This window comes from Uranotaenia lowii, chromosome 3 (genome assembly GCF_029784155.1).
Source record: "Uranotaenia lowii strain MFRU-FL chromosome 3, ASM2978415v1, whole genome shotgun sequence".
Lineage (NCBI taxonomy): Eukaryota > Metazoa > Arthropoda > Insecta > Diptera > Culicidae > Uranotaenia > Uranotaenia lowii.
This window is the reverse complement of record NC_073693.1, coordinates 21,205,640-21,222,549: the sequence shown is the minus strand read 5'-3', so window position 1 is coordinate 21,222,549 and position 16,910 is coordinate 21,205,640. Positions and strand designations below refer to the sequence as shown.

At 44.7% G+C, this 16,910-nt stretch overlaps 1 protein-coding gene across 1 annotated transcript; it reads left to right on the top strand.

Annotated features, from left to right (window-relative positions):
• The first annotated feature begins 10,429 nt into the window (after positions 1 to 10,429).
• Positions 10,430 to 15,718, top strand: LOC129752026 (uncharacterized). Its single transcript, XM_055747816.1, has one exon. It carries the CDS (start codon positions 10,430 to 10,432, stop codon positions 15,716 to 15,718), a length of 5,289 nt encoding a protein of 1,762 aa, XP_055603791.1.
• The last annotated feature ends 1,192 nt before the right edge of the window (positions 15,719 to 16,910 follow it).

Here is a 16,910-nt window from a genome sequence, read left to right as displayed (position 1 = left end):
ATTCACGCACGCTCATACATTAAGTGCTTTGTTCGGAGGATGATGCTACTAGCCGTATAATGTAACAATAAAAAAATCGATCATGAATTGTGAATGGAAAAAAATCACCTCGAACAGAAATCTAACTCTAGTCTTTTGATTACCTCTCCAACACCTTACCAATAGGCTAAATTGTCGGATGAAAACTAGTCAAGGTGTGGCGCTAAAAATTAATTTTAATTCGCTGCTAGATTCTACGGCAGAAAATGCTCATTATGCCTCGATAATATGGTGCTCTATATGCCCCTAGTCAACAAGTTTAAGTAAAAACGTGTTTTAAAATTGATAAAAGTGAAAAATCAAAAATTTTTTGATGGTAAAAAGTGAGAAACAATGTGTACATCATGTTGCAGTGCGTACATTATAGATCAAGGTTATTTTAAGATCATAAGAGCTTATTTCGTGGTGCTCAAAAATTATAATATTTTCGTAACTTGAGAACCAAGCTAGTTTTTTTAAATAACTCTGTAAAGATGATAAGGGGATTCCTTTTTTTGTGAAAAATTAATACTATAGGAAGTATGAAACAAATCCTCATGAAAATTAATTTAAGAAAATAAGCACTTTCGTAGAAAAGCGTAGTTCTCATTATGCCTCGGGTGCTCGTTATGCCCTCATCTCCCCTATATTTATAATATTTTTTCAATTTTCAATATTTTTGCCATTCTTACATTTCTTCAACTATGTCTTTTGAAGAAAATTTGTCCTATTTGTCACCGATATTTTATTTTTACTTTAGAATTTTGCAGATTTATATATTTTGTATAACATTTGGTATGACTAAATCACACAGTTAAACATTCCAAATTGATCAACAAAACTCTCAAACCCCTAACGACGGGTAAATATTTATCCGAATACTTAACTGACAAATAGCCAGGCCCTCGTTCGCTGCAGCCTCCATCAGAGGGAGAGAGCACTCGAGAAGATTTCAATTGAGACGACAAAATACAAAATTATGAACCAACTGGCAATAGTAGACTTGTGCGCTTCCATTTGCTTCCGTGGTTGATTCCATTTAATTTGCTCGGTGACTTCCGTTTCCGTTAAAAGTGGCTTCCAATTGTCTGTCTATGGGAGGGATACGGCCACAGCACAGCACCATCATCCCTAGTCAGGATAGGACACTAAAAGATGCCGTTTCGTACCTACAGTCTACATACATATCTACAATCCATATTGGCATCGGTAGAAAATTTGCTCTCCTTGATTGCACTCTATCTGTCACTCAAACATTACCATAGCAACTGGTTGTTGGTGCTTCTGCGACAGACATATGTACATACCTAGTTACAGAGTCAGTCGTTGCCGTTGGAGGATGATACGAACTGTTGAAAGCTTTCAAGTGGATTTTGCCACCACACTCCTTCTTTTTTCTTCTCCCCCGACCTGACCATCCGATTGGAATATTTGCGGGAAATGACGTCGAGTGAGGCGAGAGCACTTTCCGTTCCGCTATTCAATCATATAGTAAGTGTAGTGTGCTCCTTCAGTGCATCACACAGTTGAATTCAGATGCCTGATGCACTTTACCGCCAACCAAAAATGCGCTACCTTACACACTCTCTTGTTTGTATGTGTGACGAATGCAGGTAAGGTATCTTTTCAATAGAGGAAGCATTTAATCAAAGCTACCTGGTAAATTTATGGAGTTAATATTGGCGAAATATGACTTCTCCACAAAAAAAGGAAAACGGAAAAAATATAACTGCAGGACCAAGAAATAAAAGAGTTGCTTGATTCGATTCTGTTACCACACATACACGAAACAGGTAAACCCAATTTGGTCCATTTGTCACAAATATAAAAACGGTAAGGATTAGGGAGAACGTTCCGAGATGGTCTGACCATCTACCAGAGCTGCGGCAACACACACGAGCTTGGAACAGCTTTTATAGTGATGGGGAAAATGCAGAAGCGAGTGTTCGGGTGGTGGCCGATCGATCCACGAATATGCTGGTTGAGAGTCAAGGGCCGCTTTTTCAACATCAGCCAAATCAACGTGCACAGCCCTCACCTCAGAAGTACCGGTGTCGACAAAGACGAATTCTACGCGCAGCTGGAACGTGGATACGACCACTGCCCCGAACAAGATAGTCGTCGGGGATTTCAACTCTCAGGTCGGCCAGGAGGAGGAATTCAAACCGACAATTGGAAGGTTCAGCACGCACAAGCTGACCAACGAAAACGCAAATGGCCGTTCGTAGTACCTTTTTCCAGCACCGGCTCTCACACAAGTACACCTGGAGTTCACCGCACCAAACGCAATCACAGATCGGCTACGTTTTGATAGACTGCCGGCACTTCTCGGACATCATCGACGTCAGATCCTGTCGAGGCGCCAACATCGAGTCAGACCACTATCTGGTGATGGAGAAGATGCGCCCAAAACTATCCGTAGTAAACTTATGATCCCGACGTCCGCCTCGGTTAAATATCACACGACTGAAGCAACCTGATGTCACGGCAGACAATGTGCAATCGTTCGAAGCAATTCTGCCGGTAGTGGGCGAGCTTGACTAAGCCCTTCTCAGCGAGTCCAAATTTTCCAGGAGAAAAAGCGCCGCATGCAGGAGGAGGAGCTCGTGGCATCGTTTCCGGGAAACACGAAAGCTCTATCAGAAGCTCAACGCATCCCGCAAAGGCTTCGTGCCGCAAGCCAAAATGTGCCGGGATAAGGACGGAGGCATCCTGACGGAGAATCGTGAGGTGATCAAAGGATGGAAGCAGCACTTCGATGAACACCTGAACGACGCACATGCAGGAGACCAAGACGACGGGGGAAGGTATATCGCCGAAGTGGCCAACGACGAGGTGGAGTCACTCCCAACGATGAGTGATGTTAAGGAAGCCATTCGCCAGCTGAATAGCAACTAGACTTACGGTTTTCGGAGCTGTCCGGTTTTCCAATCAGCAGAGGAAATCTGCTGATCCGTCGCCGAAATCATGCTTTGAGCCAATTCGTCAGGGTGTGGTAAAAGTTTGCTGAAGTTCGGTACGACATCATTCAAGCGTGGCCAGATTTACAAGGGCGCATCTTTGTTCGTAAGACGGAAGACCAAGTGATTCAGTCCAGGGAAGGCGTCGTAAAGCATACCTTATAAAACTACGTTGAACTCGTTCAAGGTGGTAACACTGTGTGCTCTGAAAAGGAGCCCATATCTGAGTAGCGTATTCCATAATACTACATACTGATGAACAGTAAACAACTTTCAACGTATAAATGTCGTCAAAATCCTCGGTATTTCGACGCAGAAATCCTAATGCAGAAAAACCTTTTGCGAAAGTAATTACCATGTGTTCAGCAAATGTGAGCCTATTATCAATCTTTACTCTGACATCTAATATGAACTTCACGTTTTTCAGATATCTTTCTGATCGGCGGTAGTCAAAATTGACGATGTATCGTAAGCGGATAAAATTCACTACCTTGAATTTTTTTTGCATTAGACTGCATCCCGTTCAAGTGGCACCAGCTTTCAAGCCTAGCGATATCAGCTTGCAGTGCCATACAATCTTTACTACTTTGAATCCTCCTAAAAACTTCAGATCTTCAGCATAGAGGAGCTTGTCAGAGTGGAGTGTTTCACATAGATCATTTACAAATGTAATGAAAAGTAGCGGCCCGAGGTGGCTTCCTTGGGGAAGTTGTTGTCTTGGCATACATCAGCAGAGCAATACATACTTCGGAAAAAGTCTGCGAAAATATAAACCGATTCGGTTGGACTACTAGCAACGATACCATTAAAGTTCACATCTGCGGGGATGGTGCCGTTTCGCTTCTTGTTGTTAAAATGCTTCCAAGATGATGACGGATCATTTTTGAGGTTTTGCTGGTGACGCAAGATGTGTTGGCGGAAAAGCACGTTGTTCAGATTTTTGAATTCACGTTCCAGGAGTCTCAGGTGACATCTACAGTTTTCAGAACGATACCGATTAAAACGTTTTCGGGCCTTTCGTAGCTGATTACGTAATCTTCTAAGGTGGGCATTCCACCAGGCATGTTTCGTTGATTTGATTCGCTGCTGGCGCTTCAGGGGTAAATTTTGATTGAAAACAGAGTAAATCTTAAAATAAAAAAATTCAACGGCGGACTCCACATCACTTGCTACTTCTAGAAATTCCCAGTTTGTTGAGTTGAGCGCAGCCGCAACCAGATCGAAGTTACATCTCTTGAAATCAAAATAAAGTTCTCCGATGGGCTCTTCTAAGGGGTGTGGTTATTTTTCCTATTTGTTGAACTGGTAAACGGTGGATAACACGAGACCCCATAGTGGTCATATCACCTCTTATTCACAACTCCTATCTCTACCTCCCCGCGGTGCCGGCTGGGGTGCGAGTAACCTAAGCGGAGATCGGGTACCCAACCCCGGTGGATGCTTTGGTCGCATGCATACTGAGAAGGTGTTCCCTAGGTCAGGGGCGGCTCAAACAGCGTCTGTCTTGCAGCAAGCGGCTGAATTTATGAAATGCGGCTCCCGCCAGCTAAGTCCAAGATGGCAGCCCCATCGCGGGATAGGGACTTTAGGCTAACAACCTACTGCTCCCGATTTGAAATTGTTACGGAATCCGAAAGAAATGACCGACCTGGAACTTTGGCGACGACTTTTAGCATGAAAACACGGACACGAATTGGAACTTGGAATGTTTTAACCCTCGCCCAACAAGGCAAGCTGGAACAACTTGCTAGAGAGGCTAGCCGCCTCAAGCTTGAAATTCTGGGACTGAGCGAAGTCCGTTGGCCTAATACTGGAGAACACAAGACACAATCCGGGCAAGTCCTGCTTTACTTTGGCATACGAGGAGAACATGCTACTCGGGAACGAGGAGTTGGTTTCCTGTTAAGCCCGCAGGCCTACGCGGCCCTCATTAGATGGGAACCGATAAACGAAAGAATAATCGTAGCCAGATTCAGAACACGGGTTAGAAACCTTACAATGGTCCAGTGTTATGCGCCAACTGACGTTGCCGATTTGCAGGAGAAAGAGCAGTTTTACAGTCAATTGAACAGCGTGGTTGAGAGAATTCCGAAGGGTGACATTCAAATCCATTTGGGCGACTTCAACGCAAAGATTGGCTCCGACAATCAGGACCTTGAGCGCATCATGGGGCGCCATGGCCTAGGTCAGATGAGCGAAAACGGAGAGCTGTTTGTAGAATTTTGTGGCAACAACAACATGGTGATCGGTGGATCGCTCTTCCCCCATCGACCAGCACATAAGGTCACTTGGGTATCCCGAGATGGCCGAACAGAAAATCAAATTGACCACATCTGCATCAGCCGAAAATGGAGAAGGAGCCTTCTTGATGTCCGCAACAAACGAAGCGCAGACATTGCATCTGACCATCACCTCGTCCTTGGCGTGATACGACTGAGAGTTGCACGTGTCCAACGGCGCGAGGAGAAAGTCGGGTGTCGATACGACGTCCGCCGGTTGGAGAATCCAGAGGTGAAAAGGGCATACGTTGAACAGCTTGAATCCCGAGCCTCGGAGCTGCCGACAGACGGAACAGTCGAAGAACAGTGGTGTGGAATCAAGAATGCCTTTATCACGACGAGCCATGGTACTCTCGGTAAAGTTTGTGGAAGAAGGAGTGAATGGATGTCGGATGAAACTTGGAGGATGGTCGATGATCGGAGAAAGGCGAAAGTCGGAATTGAGCAGGCATGTACCGGGTCAGCCAAAGCAGCCGCCCGCTTACGATATGCGGAGCTGGAAAAGGCAGTTAAACGAGCTTGTAGACGAGACAAGAGAGCCTGGACAAACTCCCTAGCCGAAGAGGGAGAAAGAGCCGCCGCCAATGGAGATATCGGATTACTTTATGACATTTCTCGCCGCCTCAGTGGTGCAAGGACTAATGCAAGAATGCCGCTAAAAGACCGAGCAGGTCAGTTATTGACCGATCGAACAGATCAGCTCAAACGATGGACTGAGCACTTCGAACAACTATTCCGAGTCACGAATAGCGATGGCCAACAGAATCTGCAGCTCGAAGCGCCAACAGTAAGTCGCATAAATGGCGTCAACTCGGAAGCGCCTTCGCTGGCTGAAATAGAAGCGGCAATCAAAAACATGAAATCCCACAAAGCACCTGGGATCGATTGCATCTCTGCTGAAATGCTGAAAGCCGACCCTGCCCTATCAGCACAAATGTTGCACCGTCTTTTCGCTGACATCTGGGATACTGCAACATTCCCGGCCGACTGGATGCAGGGTATCCTCGTAAAGGTCCCGAAGAAAGGAGACCTGACAGAGTGCGGTAACTGGCGAGGCATAACGTTGATCTGTACAACCCTCAAAGTACTCTGCAAAGTGATTCTGAACAGGATCCAGGAGAAAATAGACGCTACACTCCGACGGCAACAAGCTGGATTCCGATCTCGACGATCATGTGTGGACCACATCACAACGCTACGAATCATACTGGAACAAATCAACGAATTCCAGGACTCTCTTCTGCTGGTGTTCGTTGATTTAGAAAAAGCATTCGACCGACTTAACCATGAAAACATCTGGGCGGCTCTAAGGCGACGAGGGGTTCCAGAGAAACTAGTCCATCTCATCGAAGCCAGTACGAGGCATTTTCGTGCAAGGTCTTGCACGACGGTGTCTTGTCCGAACCAATCCCGGTAACTGCTGGAGTGAGACAAGGATGTATTCTATCACCGCTACTTTTTCTAATCGTAATGGATGAGATTCTGATTGGATCGATTGACTGTGCACCGAACCGAGGATTGCCGTGGAATCCTTCAACAATGGAGCAACTGAACGACCTTGACCTGGCTGACGATATTGTTTTGCTCGCCCAAACACAACCAGATATGCAGAGCAAACTCGACGACCTCACCGAAAGTTCCAAGGCAGCAGGTCTCAAAGTCAATGTCGGAAAGACCAAGTCTATGGAGATCAACACAGGAAATCCCTCCAGTTTCATGGTAGCTGGGCAACAAGTTGAGAAAGTGGAGTGCTTCCAGTATCTTGGTAGCCAGATTACGCCTGATGGTGGTACCAGAAAAGACATCGAAACACGGATCAGAAAGGCCCGATTTGCGTTTGCGAGTCTCCGAAACATCTGGCGGTCACGCCAGATCTCTCTACGAACAAAAACCCGAATCTTCAACTCAAACGTCAAATCCGTATTGCTGTACGGGTGCGAAACTTGGTGCACATATGCGGTAACGACGCGAAAACTGCAAGTATTTGTAAACCGCTGCCTGCGGAATATCATCCGCGCTTGGTGGCCTGGCAACTGGATCTCGAATGAGGAACTACATCGCCGGTGTCATCAAAAGGCGCTAGAAATCGAGATTCGGGAACGTAAGTGGAGATGGATTGGGCACACGCTGCGAAGAGATGAAAACGAGACTTGCAGAGAGGCGCTAGATTGGAATCCAGAAGGTCATCGAAGAAGAGGCAGACCCAGAAATTCGTGGCGGCGAAGCCTAGCCGCTGAAATCCTAACTGTCGACGAGAATCTTGACTGGGACCAGGTGAAGACGCTGGCTCCGGATCGTCAACAGTGGAGGTCTTTTACCACGGCCCTATGCACCGGAGGATCGGCGCGGGATCATTAAGTAAGTAAGTTTGTTGAACAGCGGCAGAATGGGATTCGTAGTTACGGAGGCAACCGTTTGGCCGAAGATAAATACAGCACAAATAAAGCGAGGTCGGCCGATCTTTACTTTTACTACAACTTATTCCAGATGATCACTGTTTTGCAGTGCGACAGAGATTGTATTCAGTTCTTTTTTCACAGTAATCAAAACACCACCTCCTCGTTGAGCATTGCTCGTCTTAGAGTTACAACGATGAATGTTATACTTCGATGATAGCTCACTGTCTTGAATTTTGTGACTTAGCCAAGTTTCGGTAATCAAAATGCAGTCATGATAAATGGCAGAAAGCGCGTTATGGAAAAAAACAGTCTTTGTTCGCATACCATCCGCATTTTGGTAGTATAGAGAGTGTTCACATTTGATGATCTCGAATCTCACTACTGTTATACTTAAGAAGTTTATTTTTCGAACATCCCAAATTATTATAGTAGATAGGCAAAAACTCTCTCACTCCTAAGCTACTACATAGAGATAAGTGATAACAACGAAACCCAGAAAAGCTATTCAAATAAATCCGAGAGGTCAGTGCCCTCCGAACTAGCATCCATTTCGGTTCTTAAGAGAAATAAAACTTTTAGTATTTTTTAATTTGTAATAAAGTCTATTTTTGTTTGTGAAAAGTTCTGTTTCAATAAAAATTGTGAAGTTAAATATCGTCCAGTGTTATCAGTAAACATACGGTGAAACAGTTTGGTCCTGTGTTTAAACACGTCGTTGGTTGCATGCATAACCAAATATCGTTGTGATCGAATATCACAAAAAAGGGGAACCACTCGACGAACTCAGTGCATGCATCAATATTGGCCGTTATTGAATTCTCTGAGGATTGAGATTGCATGCAGAAATTCTGTGGAGGAATTTAGAACGTGTTGTGGTCCCAGGCAGTGGTCATCGGAACGAATTTGTTTAATAAGAATCCAGTCGACGAACCCGGTAAGAACATTGGTGCCGTGACCAGGATTCGCGGCTGGCTTGGTGGACCATTGTTTGTTCAAACAATTGAGGCAAGCTCAGATCTGGCGCCAGATTTCCTCATTTTGCTGGCAGTTGAAATATCCAGCCGAAGCGTTTGTTTGGAAGTTTTTTGAGTGATCATCGTAGTCATCGTAGAAAGTTTACAAGGCCTCAAAAGCACAGGCCACAGGTGAGTGGCTTTCCAATCTATTAATCTTTTCTCTGTGGTGCTTCTTGTGTCTTTTTTAACTTTCATGCTACGAGACATCGTCATCGTTCTGGAGCAACTCGTTGCGCTCAACATAACTGCTCGAATTGCTTGAACAACTGCCAAACACATAGCGATCGGTCGCTTGCTGCAGCTGAGTCAAAAGAACGAGGACTGTGGACGCAGCTTTTCGCAAATCTTGCGCACGTTGCAAATTTATGCTCTCATTGGATCGAAGATACAGCGGTTTGAAGGTTCGGATCTGTGATGCTGGCACACTTGGATGAAACGATTTAATAAGACACAAGGCTTTGAAAGCACAGGCTACAGGTGAGTGGCCTTCCAATTTGTTACAATAGTCTCTGTGGTGCTTCTTGTGTCTTTTTATCTTTCATGTTACGAGTCTTATCGTCGATCTGAAGCAATTATTGGTGCTCAACATATCTGCTCGAATTTCTTGAGCAACGGCCGAGCATATTGTGAATAATTACTGGCTGCAGCGTTGTCAATCGGAGGTGGATTCTAGACGCATGGTATGCATGGTTTAATGCAATTAGGTCGATTATTGAATCTATTTGGTCGAAAAATCTGCGATCTTATTTGTTGGTGTATTGCTATTTGGATGGACTTTTAAACGAAGCGGATTTCTTCGAACTATTGAAGGTGGTTTCAGCGATTGAAAAATATTACAAGGCCTTTGAAAAAGAGGCCACAGGTGAGTGGCTCTCCAATCGCTTTTACCCGTGTAATTGGTGCTCCTCGATTTTCTTTCTTTATTTCTTGCACGTACCATATCTGCTCGAACTGTGATTCGAGTCGTCATCGAAAAGCATTACCATTGGAAGTATTTGGGGAACAATAAGCTGGAATCTCGATTTATGGAACGGAGCCGAACATAACTGATCGAATTGGTGGAGTAAGAATTGGAACCGAGCATTTAGTGAAATCTCTGGGGGGCCCCGAGTCACATCAGTTTCTTTGCATGCTACAAATCAACGCGCTGGAATTGGAAGTCACTAAAATCGATATTTTGGAATAAAATACAAGGCCTTGTAGTAACAGGCCTCAGGTGAGTGCCTGTCCAACGAATTATAACATCTGATGGTGCTGCAAAAGATTTTTTCGTGCTCTTTTCATTTGTCTGAGGTAATAACAACTTTGGTGAGGCGTATTGCATGCTTTGGCTTGGTGCGTAGTCAACAAGAAACGAAGGTTCAACGACATTCGGCGAGCGTATAGGCGTATACTGGTGGCCCATTGGAGGAACGCATCAACGGTGCAAATGATCAAACGATTTGAGTGAGCAACTCAAGAACGAAAAACGATACTGAGACTGCATGCTCCAGTAAGTGGGTCGAGACGCTATTGCATGTCGTTCGGTTGCGTACGAAGCTTGGATTGAAGGTCGACAAACCAGGTTGCGTCCTACTAAGGAGGCCGGAAGGAGTACAAATTTATTTGAAATACAAGGCCTATTGTGAACAGGCCTCAGGTGAGTGCCTGTCCAAATAAATATTTCAGCTTGAGAGGTACTTCCTGGTCTCTTTTGATCTCTTTTTCGGCTCATCCCTGGTTTCATCATTCGCTTGGGCTGGTAGTGGTTGTGGAACATGCCTGGGGAAAAACTGAACGAGTTTTTGCGGAAGAGGGAGTATCTGTTTGCGTCTTTGACGAGGTTGGGGCATTTTCTGGTAAATTTCGATCCATTAAATCACGGCGGGCAAATACAATCTCGATTGGAAAAATTGGATGCGATGTGGAATGAATTTTTGGCACTTCAAATCGAAATACAAATACTGGACAAAAATAACGATTTGGCTAGGGACAGTTTTGAAACATCGGAGAGGTTTGAGAATCAATATTTTGAATTTCGGGCTGCACTTTTGGCAAATCTTCCAGTCCCACCTCGACAAGTTTCGAATGCGGATCACACTTTGGCACGGAATAACACGACTTTGGGAATGCATAGTGGGGTGCGACTGCCACAGATTTCGATCCCGAGTTTTGATGGAGATTACCGGAACTGGTTGGCTTTCAAGGCTACGTTTGAGTCACTCATTCATGAGGTGGATGATTTGAGTGAGGTTCAAAAATTTCACTATCTTAAATCGGCGTTGAAGGGTGAGGCGGCAAAACTTATTGAATCTCTGACCGTTACTAACGAGAACTATCTGATTGCATGGGAAACGATTTCAAAAAGGTACTCGAACGAGAAGTTGCTGAAGAAGCGTCATCTACAGGCGTTGATGGAATATCCGCGGATCGACAAACCAACCGCTTCAGCTATTCACGGCTTGGTTGATGAATTCGAGCAGAGGTTAAAAATTCTGAAGCAGCTGGGCGAAAAGGTCGACGATTGGGGGGCGATGATAGTTTTCTGGATGTGCAACAAGTTGGATGTGAGTACGCTGCAATTGTGGGAGGATCATTCTGCCTCGTTGGAAAACCCGTCGTTCAAAGATTTGGTCAATTTTCTAGAAAGAAGAACACGTGTGCTAGAAGCGGTATCATCCAACTCTTCTGATTTCTCTTCAATTCAGCCTCGATCTAATTTTAAACGAAATCCAGTTGGAGTCCATGTTGGTGCGGAAGATGCTAAGCAACAGTTGACATGTGTTTGCTGCGGACAATCGCATTACATGTCGCAATGCGAAAGATTCATCAAAATGTCGTTGAAGGAGAAGCTGGATTTCATTAACACAAAGCGGCTCTGTAGTAGCTGCCTCAAAGGTGGGCATTGGGCACGGAATTGCAATTCAAAGTTTCGATGCAGGACTTGCAATCAAAAGCACCATTCTTTCATTCACCCTGGTTTTTCAAATGTCGAGGAAAGGTCTACGGTAAACAGTGCAATGGCTCCTTGTTCCAGTCACTCCCTTGAGAATGATCAGCAAAACGTGGAGAATCCAGTTGAAGCGGAAGAACGGGTTGGTTCATTCAGCGCCGAGGTGAAAGCTGGCTCTTCTTGTGTATTTTTGTCAACGGTTATGCTAACGGTGAAGGATTACAGCGGAGCCAAGCACATGGTTAGAGCCCTATTGGATAACGGTTCTCAAGCGAACATTATTAGTGAAAGGTTATGTCAAGTTTTGAAACTGAAACGAAGGGCGATAAATGTTCCGATTTGTGGAGTTGGGCAGGCTGAAACGAGGGCGCGACATTCGGTTAGAGCAACGATTGGTTCTCGGGTCAAAGATTTTTCAATTGGCATGGATTTCTTGGTTTTGCAGCGGGTGACTACAAATTTACCTTCACGTACGGTACCAGTTAAGCATTGGAAAATACCAGAGAGATACAATCTTGCAGATCCGGAGTTTAACGTTAGTCATCGAATCGATTTGTTGGTTGGCGCGGAGAACTTTTATGACTTTTTATACCAGAATGAATTGAAGCGAATTCCTCTGGGTCCTGGTTTGCCTTTCTTGGTGGATACGGTGTTCGGGTGGGTGGTCTCTGGAAAAGCAATGGTTCCATCCGAAACACCGGTCGCTTGCAACGTTGCTGTGGCTTCCGATGGCTTAGAACGTCAGCTCGAACGATTCTGGATAGTGGAAAGTAACGATGAGAAACCCGTGTGGACTTTGGAGGAAATAAATACTGAAGAACATTTCGTAAAACACCATTCTCGAGACCAATCCGGAAGATATATTGTACGATTGCCGAAACACTTGAATTTTGAACGAATGCTTGGAGGGTCTCAAGTTTCGGCTTTGGAAAGATTCCGTAAACTAGAAAGGCGTTTGGCACGTGATTCGGAATTAAAACGACAATATCATGACTTTATGAAGGAGTATTTAGAGCTGAAACACATGCGCAAGGTTCCGGAAGATGAATTGGCGACTACAAGCAGTGGAAATAATAAACGAAAAGTTTATTACTTACCCCACCACCCGGTCGTCAAAGAATCCAGCACGACAACAAAGGTGCGTGTAGTTTTTGATGGATCTGCGCGCACGGATAGCGGATATTCACTTAATGATTGCTTGATGAAGGGCCCAATTATTCAGGAAGATCTTCTCAGCCTCTTACTCCGATTTCGGAAACATGAAATCGCGCTTGTAGGGGATGTGGAGAAGATGTACAGGCAGGTGCTTCTTCACAGTGATGATACTCCGCTACAACGAATCTTCTGGAGATTTTCGGAAACTGAACCCATCGACGTTTACGAATTACTAACCGTGACCTACGGGTTAACACCATCGTCATTTTTAGCTACGAGATGCCTAACTCAGCTGGCCGCAGATGTAGGATCCCGCTACACGAGAGCCTCGAAAGCTCTAGTGAACGATTTTTACGTGGATGATTGTATCTCTGGAGCCACTACAATTGATGAAGCAATTGTACTTCGAGACGAACTGGTTGCAGCAATGAAAGAAGCTGGATTTTGTCTTAGAAAAATCTGTTCTAATCGACCCGAAGTTTTAGCTGATCTGTCTGGAGACCAACTAGGAACCAATCTGACGATCACATTCGATTTCAGCCCCGGAGAAGAAGTAAAAACATTAGGAATCACTTGGGATCCTTACGCTGATGATTTACGTTTTCTGCATAATATTTCCGCTGAACACATTACGTGGACTAGAAGGCATATTCTTTCGGCAATCGCAAAGCTATTTGACCCTCTCGGTCTTATTGCTCCAGTCGTTGTTTCGGCTAAAATTATTATGCAAGAATTGGCATTACTGCAGACGAAATGGGACGAGCCTGTCCCCCAGACCATCGACCAAAAATGGAAAATTTATTATGATCAGATACCCAAACTTTCTGAATTAAGAATCAGCAGATTTGCATTTACTTCCGGATATACAGACGTTCAACTTCACTGTTTTGCTGATGCGTCAGAACGCGCATACGGCGCATGTATTTACGTACGTTCTACCGACGCACATGGTGCGGTACGCGTAGAAATACTTTCGGCTAAATCACGTGTTGCTCCTCTAAAGCGCTTAACCTTGCCGAGGCTAGAACTGTGTGCTGCTAAGGAAGCTGCGAATCTTTATTCTCGAGTTGTTAAAGCGTTATCTCTCGACAGTGTCGAGGCTCACTTTTGGTCAGACTCGACGGTTGTACTTCACTGGTTGAAGGCGCAGCCCAACACTTGGAATACTTTTGTGGCGAATCGTGTTTCATCCATTCAAACTCGAACCTACGGACATCAATGGCATCACATCGCCGGTAAGGAGAATCCTGCCGATTTGGTTTCCCGCGGACTTCCGGTTGCAGATTTTCTCGAAAGCGAATTGTGGAGAGTGGGTCCAAAATGGTTACAGGAGGCAGAAGATGTTTGGCCAATGCCAATGGAAGAAATTACAATCGATGACGAGGACCTAGAAATGCGGAAAACGGTTTGTTCCATTTCTACAGCACCAGAACCCCATCGCCTCTTTTTGCTGAGTTCCTCGTTTACAACTTCGATCAGAATTGTTGCATTTTGTTTTAGATTTGTCCACTACTTCAAGCACCGCAATCAACAAGAGCGCACCCTTTTGCTGACGGCAGAAGAATTCCGTAAAGCTAAAATTGCGTTGACCAGGTTAGCTCAATCGGAGATTTATGCTGAGGAGGTGAAGCAACTACGCAAAAATCATCAGGTGTCTAGCAACTCGCCGCTAAAGTTATTGAGCCCATTTTTGGATCAAGAAGGTGTCATTCGCGTAGGTGGTCGTTTACGCAACTCCCTTGAGCAGTACGATGTCAAGCATCCAGCTGTAATTCCCCCCTCACATCCATTCACCAACATGGCCATTGACTATTTTCATCAGAAGACAATTCACGGTAGTCATAAGTTGACTCTTTCTGCCTTACGTCAGGAATTTTGGCCTATACACGGAAAAAGAGCAGTAAAACAAGTCCTACGGAAATGCCACTTCTGTTTTCGTGTGAATCCCAAGCCGTACCTGCAACCAATGGGTCAGCTACCCTCCACCAGAGTCCGCCCTAGTAGACCATTTCACATTACCGGTGTGGATTATTGCGGTCCGTTCTATTTGAAACCACCACACAGACGAGCGTCGCCCCCGAAATGTTTTATTGCTGTTTTCATCTGCTTCTCCACGAAAGCGCTCCACCTCGAGCTCGTTGGAGACCTCACCACAAGTAGCTTTATCTCCGCTTTAAGAAGATTCGTTGGATATCACGGTGTGCCAGCCGAAATTCATTCAGATAACGCCAAAAACTTCATTGGGGCTAAACACGAGCTTAGAAAACTTTATGACATCCTCCATCAGCGCCAAAGTCACGAAGCCATCGCCAATGAACTTTCGCAGCAGAGCATTGAATGGCGTTTCATTCCTCCCAGAGCTCCCAACTTCGGTGGCCTATGGGAGGCCGCAGTGCGCAATGTAAAAACATCGTTAAAAAGATCAATCGGCTTGCACCAGCTGTCGCACGAAGACTTCCATACCCTACTGGTGCAAATTACCTCAGCACTCAATTCTCGCCCATTATCCCCCCTTACCGATGACCCGTCAGACGTAGATGCCCTTACTCCCTCTCATTTTTTAATCGGATGCCCCATGACGGACCTGCCAGAAAAAGATTTTCGAAGTGTTCCCACAAACCGCCTAACCCACTACCAGCAGCGTCAACAGCTGTTCCAGCACTACTGGCAACGATGGAGTCGCGAGTACCTCACCGAGCTTCAAACGTCCAGCGCATCGTGTCGTCGGAGTCCTATTCGTGTCGGGAGCATCGTCGTGCTACGAGAGGACAACGTTCCGCCACTTTGCTGGCCCCTGGCCCGGATCATCGCAGTGCACCCAGGACATGATAATATCGTTAGAGTGGTAACCATTAAAACCGCTACCGGAATCTACAAACGATCGGTGTATCGACTGTGTCCCCTTCCCGCCGAAGAAAGTGATACGAATAAGCGAATATTAGAAGACAATGAAGCTTGAAAGTTTATATGTTAGGTGTTTAGGAGCATTAAGATTGTTAGCAATTTAATGTTGAAACAAGTTCAAGGAGGCCGGAATGTTCACATTTGATGATCTCGAATCTCACTACTGTTATACTTAAGAAGTTTATTTTTCGAACATCCCAAATTATTATAGTAGATAGGCAAAAACTCTCTCACTCCTAAGCTACTACATAGAGATAAGTGATAACAACGAAACCCAGAAAAGCTATTCAAATAAATCCGAGAGGTCAGTGCCCTCCGAACTAGCATCCATTTCGGTTCTTAAGAGAAATAAAACTTTTAGTATTTTTTAATTTGTAATAAAGTCTATTTTTGTTTGTGAAAAGTTCTGTTTCAATAAAAATTGTGAAGTTAAATATCGTCCAGTGTTATCAGTAAACATACGGTGAAACAGTTTGGTCCTGTGTTTAAACACGTCGTTGGTTGCATGCATAACCAAATATCGTTGTGATCGAATATCACAAAAAGGGGAACCACTCGACGAACTCAGTGCATGCATCAATATTGGCCGTTATTGAATTCTCTGAGGATTGAGATTGCATGCAGAAATTCTGTGGAGGAATTTAGAACGTGTTGTGGTCCCAGGCAGTGGTCATCGGAACGAATTTGTTTAATAAGAATCCAGTCGACGAACCCGGTAAGAACAGAGAGATATAGAGAGTTAGGAGATCTGATTATTAGAATCGGGCATCGAACATTGAAGAAGGTCTGAGTTGACTACGGTAATCGTTGATTCTGACAAGGTTTCATTATTAGTTGTTAAACTTGAACGGGAGTCACGTACGGTGTTATGGGGTTGACGTTCATTGCTGGAGTTTCGGGTTTCGGTTCCCACGAAAACCCCGGCCTGTTAGTGTGTTCGCTGGTAAAAAATGGAAAATTGATTTCCAGGCTACGCAGATGCTACGCAAAACGAAGGCGGAAGGCAGTTGAACATAATTTTTGTATGGAAACACGTAAAACACATCAATTATATGCTTGTTGTGTTCAAATATAAGCGCGTGGAGACAAATAACAACAACATAAATTTGTTGCACTTAGTTCAGGCTTCAATCTGGTTCATTAGTTTTAAAAATTCACTTGCACGTTTTTGCAATAAACGCTCGTGAAGTTGAGTGAAAATAGAACTTGAAGTTGCAATAACTTGGCTAGGAAACGTCGTAGAATGT